The 10,928-nt window shown below is 43.2% G+C and overlaps 1 protein-coding gene and 1 long non-coding RNA gene across 16 annotated transcripts in view; one reads left to right on the top strand and one right to left on the bottom strand.

The window, feature by feature from the left end:
• Nucleotides 1-5,423, bottom strand: part of LOC139614078 (NACHT, LRR and PYD domains-containing protein 12-like) — a 28,427-nt gene extending 23,004 nt beyond the window's left edge. For 8 of the 15 annotated variants that reach the window (XM_071471184.1, XM_071471191.1, XM_071471187.1 and 5 more), the window contains exons 1-7: nucleotides 3,577-5,333; nucleotides 3,243-3,386; nucleotides 2,992-3,102; nucleotides 2,406-2,516; nucleotides 1,980-2,099; nucleotides 1,559-1,669; nucleotides 1,024-1,259 (exon numbers count right to left, since the gene is read on the bottom strand). In XM_071471184.1, the coding sequence (XP_071327285.1) occupies nucleotides 1,024-1,259; nucleotides 1,559-1,669; nucleotides 1,980-2,099; nucleotides 2,406-2,516; nucleotides 2,992-3,102; nucleotides 3,243-3,385 (832 nt within the window). In that variant the 5' untranslated portion in view covers nucleotide 3,386; nucleotides 3,577-5,333. Of the gene's footprint in view, nucleotides 1-1,023; nucleotides 1,260-1,558; nucleotides 1,670-1,979; nucleotides 2,100-2,405; nucleotides 2,517-2,991; nucleotides 3,103-3,242; nucleotides 3,387-3,576 lie in introns of all 15 variants that reach the window. The other 7 variants (XM_071471180.1, XM_071471181.1, XM_071471178.1 and 4 more) reach the window with 7 other exon arrangements.
• Nucleotides 4,877-10,928, top strand: part of LOC139614083 (uncharacterized) — an 11,290-nt gene continuing 5,238 nt past the window's right edge. Inside the window, exons 1-2 of the long non-coding RNA XR_011686899.1 lie at nucleotides 4,877-4,998; nucleotides 5,296-5,468. This is a non-coding gene — a long non-coding RNA (uncharacterized lncRNA). The remainder of the gene's footprint in view (nucleotides 4,999-5,295; nucleotides 5,469-10,928) is intronic.

The following is a 10,928-nucleotide window of genomic DNA, read 5'->3' as shown; positions in this document are numbered from 1 at the left end:
TATTCGAACTTCTGGAACATTTAAAAAAAATACAAGTGTGATATGATGTTATGATATTAAAGGAGACGGAGCTCAACTACGACAGGCTACAACCCAATTTAACCCCCGTGAGTCACTGATGAAGTGAGGCAGGTAGACAAGACGTTCGACTGACGTCAAGGTTAAGAAATGACATGGTCTACTTAAGGGGTGTCTCAAATCGTATTGCAAGATTCTTTCAGGCATGAATATGGAAAATATACTGTTTTTTACAATTACAGGTAAGAAAGATATATAAATGTTGTAAGCCCCCCCAACCTGTTGTTTTTAACTCTATTGGGGGGTCCAGGCCTTAACAGGGGGGTCAAACCCCCCAATCCCCCAGTAATGCGAACCCTGCCTCACACATAAAAAGTTGCTGAGATAGCGCCACCATGTGGCCAGTTATAGATGTTTTATTTCACTGATACTTTTATACCTTCATTTTTATTTTATGTTCACACACCCTTGCTTTGACCACAAAAATGTACTTTTTCACACATCAATTGCCAAAGGCAATGACAACAGATTGCAGCAATCACATTTCTTTCTTCAGAAAATGCTGATGTTCCAGTTATTCTTCTTCTTCTTCTTATTATTATTATTATTATCATCATCATAGCCTGGTTCTGTTCAAGAACTCTACCTGTTAAGAGAAGTTCTTTCTTGCCACTGTAACTGAGTGTTTGTTCATGGTGGGAATTGGGTTTCTCTAAATAACGTTACATTTACAACGTTACAATCCGTTACGATCGTTACGATCCGTTACAACGTTACGTTTCACATAGAGCAGAGATGCCTAGATCTGCTCTATATGAAAAGATCCTGTGACATAACTTTTGTTATGATTGAGTGCTATATAAATAAAATTGATTTGACTTAACTTTGTGATATTTATAGTCATCTTAAATGCAAATGCTGTATAATATAACAAATAACACAATATAAAACAACAAGTCCTAATTTCAGAAATGATGACATCAGCAGACAGATGTACGGGCTTACTTTGTATAGTGCTGGTCTGACTGGCTGTCTGCAGTCCAGGTCTTGTTCTGAATCTCTGTCCACACTGGGGACAGAGGGAGTCTCCTGATGAACCAGACTGGTCCCAGTATGAGGTGATGCACCGTCTGCAGAACCAGTGCCCACAGCTGGTAGAGACTGGATTCTTCATAACGTCCTGACACAAAGAACAGCAGGACAGCTGCTCCTCCACAGAAACATGACTCCTCTTCCTCTCTCTGTGAAGACATGTCTTCATAACTAACATGACTTGTTGACTGTATATGAACATTTTCTCAAAGTGTAAATTCTAACATGGAGGTTCTGAGTTATTTCATTACAGAAACAGCATCAGTAGTTTCTGGTGAGAGAAGTCAAGCGATTCATCTTTTTTACATTTACATTTACATTTACTCATTTGGCAGAAACTTTTACCTAAAGCAACTTCATGAATATAAATCTTTTAGCAGATCATTGTCTTTATCCCCAGTGCATCATCTTCCATCAGGTCAGTTTACAGTAAAAACAGTTCTCTTACTTTGTATCTGAGGGTCCAGGTTCATTACTGAAGTATGGAGGTTCATCTTTGGACAGGTCACTCTTCATAGACAGACAGACGGATCCTGGACCCTGTGCTCTCAGTTTCACTCTGCAAACACAAATGTTTTTATTCATATCACTGATAAAGTAAAGGAAAACCATTTCTGCACAAGCTGCTGCTCCTGCTGGAAATGAAGAGGTTTGATGTTTGTAGCATCCTCTTAGATTAGATGACAGCTTTTCTATGTGGCTAACAGCTGTCAGAGATACTAATAGGAAGAGGAGATGAATGATTTCTCTTTTGTAGATTTTAGTTAGCAAATACATTTTAGTCAAAACTTACAAACACAAAATGAACAACAAAAAAGTAGTGCAGTGGTAAATAACTTGTATAAATAGGTTTTCATCAGTTCTCTTACTTTGTATCTGAGGGTCCAGGTTCATTACTGAAATATGGAGGTTCATCTTTGGACAGGTCACTCTTCATAGACAGACAGACGGATCCTGGAGACTCCACCCTCAGTCTGTGGTTCTGACCTCTGCAATATGTTTGTAATCATATCACAAACCATCCCTGACAAATCTCCTAATGAAAACCATTTCTGTATTTGTAAACGAACACAAGCTGCTGCTCTTGCTGGAAATGAGGAGGTTTGATGTTTGTAGCATCCTCTTGGATTAGGTGACAGCTTTTCTATGTGGCTAACAGCTGTCAGAGATAATAACAGGAAGATGAGATGAATGTTTTCTCTTTGTCTCTGTCAAGACAAGTTTCTTAGAAGAATTAGAAATGCCATTGGCAGCGCCAAATAAATGAGATAAACAGGTTTTAGCAGTTCTCTTACTTTGTATCTGAGGGTCCAGGTTCATTACTGAAATATGGAGGTTCATCTTTGGACAGGTCACTCTTCATAGACAGACAGACGGATCCTGGACCCTGTGCTCTCAGTTTCACTCTGCAAACACAAATGTTTTTATTCATATCAAATCAATCACTGATAAAGTAAAGGAAAACCATTTCTGCACAAGCTGCTGCTCCTGCTGGAAATGAGGAGGTTTGATGTTTGTATACAGGCAGAAACTAAAACTGTGTAAACCTGTTGTTTACAAGAACCTCCAGGAACCTCCAATTGCACCAATCACCAGTACAAATTCCTTGTATGTGGAAAAATACTTGGCAATAAAACTGATTCTGATTCTGATTCTGATCCTCTTAGATTAGATGACAGCTTTTCTATGTGGCTAACAGCTGTCAGAGATACTAACAGGTAGATGAGATGAATGATTTCTCTTTGTCTCTGTCAAGACAAGTTTTGTAGATTTTAGTTAGCAAATAAATTTTAGTCAAAACTTACAAACACAAAATGAACAACAAAAAAGTAGTGCAGTGGTAAATAACTTGTATAAATAGGTTTTCAGCAGATCTCTTACTTTGTATCTGAGGGTCCAGGTTCATTACTGAAGTATGGAGGTTCATCTTTGGACAGGTCACTCTTCATAGACAGACAGACGGATCCTGGACCCTGTGCTCTCAGTTTCACTCTGCAAACACAAATGTTTTTATTCATATCAAATCAATCACTGATAAATTGTCTCTGTCAAGACAAGTTTCTTAGAAGAATTAGAAATGCCATTGGCAGCGCCAAATAAATGAGATAAACAGGTTTTAGCAGTTCTCTTACTTTGTATCTGAGGGTCCAGGTTCATTACTGAAATATGGAGGTTCATCTTTGGACAGGTCACTCTTCATAGACAGACAGACGGATCCTGGAGACTGTGCTCTGTCCTCCTCTCCCTCCACACTCATTTTCTGGACTTCACTCATCCTGAGGGGGAAACCAGTAACAATAAATGTCAGCTCACACACAGGAAGGAAAACTTGCATGTCCTCCTTTTCCCTCAGTGTCTTTGTATGGACAAAAGTTCATTCTGACCCTTCCCTCCCTCTACACAGGGAGAAAACTGACTCAGAGACATTGGCAGTAAAATAATAATAATGCCAAAATCAGGCCTTACCTGGCTCAGTATGCCACCCAGCTCTCCATCCAGGCCATGATTATTTCTCATCCCTACTCCTGCAGTGCCCTAATGATGGGCCTCCTCAGTGAAACCCTTACAGATGGTTACAGAATGCGGCAGCTCAGCTGGTCTTTGATCAACCTAAAAAGGATACATGTTACTATGTTGCTCATCGACCTCCACTGTCTAACCATGGCTGCCTCAATCAAATTCAAATCACTAAAGCTGCCTTCAGAGTGGCTTCTCTGACGGAGTTACATTTTTAAGGAAAACCTAAGTCTTCCATTGGAACATAGTTCTCTCAACTAGCCAGTCTGGTTTGCTGCCGCTTACATGTCACCTTTTAAATCAACTGTTAGCGTTAGCTGCCCTAGCCCTAACCTGAGCAATGTAATGGCTCTCAGCTTCGCATAACTAGGCCTTTGCTATCCATTCCTGCACCATCAGCGTATGAGTGTGTAAATAAATTCATTTAACATTATCTCCCTCACAATAGTATCACAATCATTACCAACTTTGGATGTTCACCTTATATACTCTGATAACAAGTCACTGGTACAGTGGTTCCTCCCCAGTTGCCAGTATTATATGAAGTGCTCCACAACCACAACAGTCAGGGAGGGATGAATGCAGGTGTCAGGCCACATGCATTAAATAAAATACAAATAATTTGGCCAACTTTATAACACTGTAATATGTTAGTATTGGTTTTGAAAACAATTCTACTTGTGGACAATCAATACTGACAAGTAAGCGTGTGCGATATATATCGTTTACAATAATATCGAAATTGTTGTTTTAACGATGAGGTAGCTGGCGTTATCTAGTATTTATCTCACTTTGCAAATAATAATGTAAAATAGAAGGACACATATTGATTACGCGGTGGCTTCGGGAGTTGTAGTAGTGCGCATGCGTAATTAGGCTCCAGAGCGCTCCAGAGTAGAGACGGAAGTCAACAAGCTGCCGCTGAACTATGAATGAAGAAAGACAGCCGGACCAACGTCACCGTGGGTCAGGAGGTGGTCTGGCTTCAAGAGGGCGGACGTCGCTCCAACCAGCCCAATCTGCAGACTCTGTGGGGAAGCGGTTGCAGTGAAAGACGGCGCCACAACAAACTTATTTCACCATCTCCATCTAACCACCAAACTGAGTACGAAGACTAAGAAAAGCTTCGAGTGTACGGTAGCGGTGACAGCAAAAAAAAAAAGGCAAAAAATATTGTGATATAAATTTTTGTCAATATCGAAGTTGTTGGCTAACAAACGCCGATAAAAACACCGCGTTGCTGGGCAACACAGTAGCCTATGACACCTGTGTGTTTGTCTCCGCGGGTTCCAGTTGGATAACTGCGGCAGTGTTTCAGCATCGAGCCCTCAGCCCCACCTTGTCTGCCGGTCACGCAACATGGCGGCTGTGGTATGTGTACTGTATGGGCGACTTGCCATGGTCTTCTATCAAAACTTCATGTGACTTAAGTTTTTACTCAATAAGGTATTTGACTTTAAATGTAGTGAAATGAAATATTTGCGATAAGAAGTAGTAAATTAAAATAAAGATTTTTAAAAGTAGCTACTTCAAAAAGTACAAGTACACAAGAAACACTTACACTTAAGTACACTTTGTAACAGTAAGGAGAGTAAAACTTACACCCCTGCGAGTGTATAGTCGGTGCACACCTGACTGTACACTATACTACTGACTGTACTTTACCAGGTCTATTGCACTTGCTGAACAGACGCCATGGTCTCCTGCTGCACTGAAGCTGGAGTGTTGCCCCTCTCACTTCCGCCCACTTAAAATGGAGTTTGAACCCAGCGAGTCAACATTGTACAGCTCCTCCCCTCCGTCCATTCACCAAACATCTTGAGTCTCTCTCTTCCTTGCATGTATGTAGGCTGTGTGTGTGTGTGTGTGTGTCTGTGTGTGTTCACCAGTTAAAAGTTGTTTAAATTAATTTTATCAGTCTGTTTGTTAGTCAGACCAACATGCGTTGCTCACCATATACTAACTACAGAATAAAGTAAATAATGTTATTATCTTCATCGTACAGTGCATCCGGAAAGTATTCACAGCGCTTCACTTTTTCCACATTTTGTTATGTTACAGCCTTATTCCAAAATGGATTAAATTAATTTTTTACCTCAAAATTCTACATAATAATTATATATATATATATATATATATATATATATGTGTGTGTGTGTATATGAAGTCTATGTGGGCTCTAATCTGAGGTGCTGTTCATTTGTGGTTTCTGAGGCTGGTAACTCTAATGAATTTATCCTCTGCAGCAGAGGTAACTCTTGGTCTTCCTTTCCTGGGGCAGTCCTCCTGAGAGCCAGTTTAATTATTGCATTTGATGGTTTTCACAACTGCACTTGAGGATACATTCAAAATCCTTGAGATTTTTCCAGATTGACTGACCTTCATGTCTTAAAGTAATGATGGACTGTCCTTTCTCTTTTCTTAGTTGAGTGGTTCTTGCCATAATATGGATTAGAACAGTAGTCAAATAGGGCTGTTCACTGTATAGAACTGTATACCAACCTTACCTCTGCACAACACAACTGATGGTCTCAAACACTTTAACCCTAGAACACTAACGTCAGGTGATTTTCACCCACACGATTCTTGTCATGTGATTTTCATTGTGTTGCTGCTGTCTGAGTTGCATGGGTTCTTGGGTATCTTCAGGCTGCTCATTGATGTCATTAATGGTATGTTTGTTTCCTTCCTCCCATCTATGTTTTTTTTCAAGAGGCATGTGTTCAGGTGATTTTCACCCGACGTTAGTGATGGTGTTACTAATTTTAACGTTAGTGTTCTAGGGTTAAGAAGGTAAAGAATTACACAAATTAACTCTTGACAAGGCACACCTGTTAACTGAAAACCATTCCAGGTGACTACCTCATGAAGCTGATTGAGAGAATGCCAGGAGTGTGCAAAGCTGTCATCAAAGCAAAGGGTGGATACTTTGAAGAACCTAAAATATAAAACATATTCTGGTTTGTTTCACACTTTTTTGTTTACTACATAATTCCATATGTGTTATTTCATAGTTCTGATGTCTTCAGTATTAATCTACAATGCAGAAAGTAACAAAAACAAAAAAAAACCACTGAATGGGAAGGTGTGTCCAAACTTTAGACTGGTCCTGTATATAGGAAATACTTTGCTAAACTGGGAATGAAGGCTGGTGCATGATAATTATTTGTTTCACTGTCAAGGTCAAGAGACACTCTGTCAATTCTTTGTTGGAAGTGGTTCTGGAGTGTGGCTGCCACATCATTCTGAAAATACCTGTTTTCCCTTTTATAGAACAATTAATTATACTTGGAATTAAACAAAAATAATAAATCATACATACCAAATTTTGGGTCAGCTACTCCCTTAAAGCTTTAAGTGAGAGGTAGGGCGCATTGTGAACAAACCATGAACATTTTAACTAGCATGTCTTCGAGCATGTCTTCTTGTCTATAATGGAAGTCACACAAGATTGAGATGTCATAAAGATCCAGTTTAGATTTGAACATAGGACGTTGCTGTGAGGTTGTACAGTATGCTGTCAGCAGTCTACAGCATGACTAGAAGTAGCATTGTGTTAATTACCTTGTAGTCTTCAGCAATAATGTTTTGTTCTTCAACTTCCAACATTCCCATTTGCTGCACAAGCACTTGGAGGTTATTGCAGTGCTTTCCCACATTGTCTCCAGTGCAAGGACTGCAAAACAGGTCTGTGGCACTGAGAACCACCTCATCCATCTGTTCAGACTTGTGGAACATGCAAGTAGCATAAATATGTGCATTCCAAGCTTGTAATGCTTTTGAACGTATTACAAACTACTCCCCCTTCAAAAAATACCCACTGTTTCTTGTACAAAATGCTTTGCATTCTTCATTATGTGGCTTAAGCATTTGCGGAGAACACGAAGATCAAACTTTTCTGCCTGATGTTGGCCAGTGATGACTTCAAAGAACTTCGGCAGCAGATCCTCCAGGCTTAATCTGCAGAATGTAAAAGAAATAAGAGTGCAGAAGCACAAGGGAGCCGTCACAAATGATCTTAATGGGCCTTTTGACTGCCTTTCTCCCATACAGCTTTATCAGATCCGTTTGGAAAGCCTGCAGGAAGTAGGTGACAGATGCTGTGGTGTGGTTGCAACAGGAAGAGGAGATGTCCCCTTGGAAGGATTGCGGACAACTAACTCATATACATAGTATGGTGGACTTGTGGTGCTTTATATTCAACATATATCAATTTTATATCAATTCAATTCTGCTTAATATCAGAGAAACAACTCCAGTGGATTTTTTTCCTACTTTTTTCGACTCATCTGTGGGATTATTGGATATTTTGGTCAGAGGTCACTGACCGTTGCTCTCGCAGTGAAACGCCGGAGGAGAGGAAAACGTGCCGGTGCGCTTGCGCGTCTCCGCCGGCGCGCACTCCGCACACCGCTCCCAGGTATCTTTCTCTCCATTGTGCGTTCACTGCCCAACAAGCTGGATGAACTTCAGCTACTGGTGCAGAAGAACAGAGACTTTTCTTCATCTTCCGTCCTGTGCTTCACGGAGACGTGGCTGTGTGGATCGATCCGGACTCTGCGCTGGAGCTGGCCGGCTTCCAGCTCTTCAGAGCGGATCGCGACACAGAGCTGTCCGGCAAAACCAAAGGTGGAGGAATCTGTTTTTATGCTAACAGTGGCTGGTGCAGAGACGTGACAGTGGTCCTGCAGCACTGTTTTCCTGACCTGGAGACTTTCATCATAAACTGCAGGCCCTTCTACTCCCCCCGTGAGTTCACCTCAATCATCCTGGTCGGTGTTTACATCCCACCACAGGCCACAGCAGATACTGTGTGTGGAGCGGACCAACCCGGACTCCGTAGTTATTGTCCTTGGTGACTTTAACAAAGGTGACCTCAGTCATGAACTGCCCAAATACAGACAGTTTGTTAATTGCCCGACCAGAGAGGGGAACACTCTGGACCACTGTTACACCACAATCAGTGGTGCTTATCACGCCGTCCCCCGGGCTGCACTGGGCCACTCTGACCATGTCATGGTCCACCTGATTCCCACATACAGGCAGAAACTAAAACTGTGTAAACCTGTTGTGAGGACATCGAAGCAGTGGTGCAGTGAAGCCATAGAGGATCTGCGGGCATGTTTGGACTGCACTGACTGGGAGGTGTTCAGGACTGCTTCCAACAGTCTGGATGAGTTCACAGAGGCTGTGACGTCATACATCAGCTTCTGTGAGGACTGCTGTATCCCATCACGCACCAGGGTGAGTTATAACAATGACAAACCCTGGTTCACAGCTAAGCTCAGTCAGCTCAGGAGGCAAAAGGAGGAAGCTTTCAGGAGTGGGGACAGGGACAAGTTTAAAGAGTCCAAGTACAGGTTTAGCAAAGCGGTGAGAGAAGCTAAACGACTGTACTCTGAGAAACTTCAGCTCCAGTTCTCAGCCAATGACTCTGCTTCTGTCTGGAAAGGGCTCAGACAGATCACTAACTACAAACCTAAACCCCCCCACTCCATTAACGACTTCCGCCTGGCCAACGATCTGAATGAGTTCTACTGCCGCTTTGAAAGACAGTGGGACAAGCCTGACACTAACCTCCACATCAGAGCCACATCAGAACCCCCCTCCTCCCCTACCAAAGGAACGTCTTTCTCTATCCTGGAGAGTCAACAGGCTTTTTAAGAAGCAGAACCCCCGCAAAGCAGCCGGTCCTGACTCTGTCTCTCCATCATCCCTGAAGCACTGTGCTGATCAGCTGTCTCCGGTGTTCACGGACATCTTCAACACCTCACTGGAGACCTGCCACGTGCCAGCCTGCTTCAAATCCTCCACCATCATCCCTGTCCCCAAAAAACCAAGGCCCACAGGACTAAATGACTACAGACCCATTGCCCTGACCTCTGTGGTCATGAAATCATTTGAGCGCCTTGTCCTGTCCCACCTCAAATCCATCACTGACCCACTCCTGGACCCCCTGCAGTTCGCCTACAGAGCCAACAGGTCTGTAGATGACGCCGTCAACATGGCTCTCCACTTCATCCTCCAGCACCTGGACTCCTCAGGGACCTATGCCAGGATCCTGTTTGTGGACTTCAGCTCTGCCTTCAACACCATCATCCCGGCTCTGCTGCAGGACAAGCTCTCCCAGCTGAGCGTGCCTGACTCCACCTGCAGGTGGATCACCGACTTCCTGTCTGACAGGAGGCAGCACGTGAAGCTAGGAAAGCACGTGTCTGACTCCCAGACCATCAGCACTGGATCCCCACAAGGCTGCGTTCTTTCTCCTCTGCTCTTCTCCCTGTACACCAACACCTGCACCTCCAGCCATCAGTCTGTCAAGCTCCTGAAGTTTGCAGACGACACCACTCTCATTGGACTCATCTCTGATGGCGATGAGTCTGCCTACAGGTGGGAGACTGAGCGTCTGGTGACCTGGTGCAGGCAGAACAACCTAGAGCTAAACGCTCTGAAGACAGTGGAAATGATAGTGGACTTCAGGAAGAGCCCAGCCCCACCCACCCCCATCTCCCTGTGTGACTCCCCCGTGGCTACCGTGGAGCATTTTCGCTTCTTGGGAACCACCATCACAGAGGATCTCAAATGGGAGCTAAACATCAGCTCCCTCATCAAAAAAGCTCAGCAGAGGATGTATTTCCTGAGGCAGTTGAAGAAGTTCAACCTGCCAAGGACTATGATGGTGAACTTCTACACCTCCATCATTGAGTCCATCCTCACCTCCTCCATCACCATCTGGTACGCTGCTGCCACGGAGAGGGACAATAACAGACTGCAGCGTATCATCCACTCTGCTGAGAAGGTGATTGGCTGCAATCTTCCGTCCCTCCAGGACCTGTACACCTCAAGGACTCTGAGGCGTGCAGGGAAGATTGTAGCTGACTCCTCCCACCCTGGACACAAACTCTTTGAGACACTCCCCTCTGGCAGGAGGCTGCGGTCCTTCAGGACCAAAACCTCTCGCCACAAAAATAGCTTCTTCCCATCTGCTATTAGCCTCATCAACAAGGCTAGAGAGCCCCACTGTTGCTGATCAATTGCACCAATCACCAGACAAAATTCCTTGTATGTGAAAACATACTTGGCAATAAAACTGATTCTGATTCTGATTCTGATTCTGATTCTTTGTTTTTTAATTAAACTTCCTGCGGCATCCAGATACACAGTGTCCTCCTTGCACCTTTTGTAAAACACTGAGAGCGTCTTCTTTGACCACAGCGTAATGCCTTTTGGATGCAGGTCCCTTTGAGGGCCCAGTCTACTTTTGCTGCCCTCTAGTGGCTAATACATAAAGCTTATTTAAA

Source organism: Trachinotus anak, unplaced genomic scaffold, assembly GCF_046630095.1.
Source record: "Trachinotus anak isolate AG129_WGS33_773 ecotype Australia unplaced genomic scaffold, CSIRO_AGI_Tana_v1 ptg000033l, whole genome shotgun sequence".
NCBI classification, from domain to species: domain Eukaryota; kingdom Metazoa; phylum Chordata; class Actinopteri; order Carangiformes; family Carangidae; genus Trachinotus; species Trachinotus anak.
This window is presented reverse-complemented; position numbering and strand designations above follow the sequence as displayed.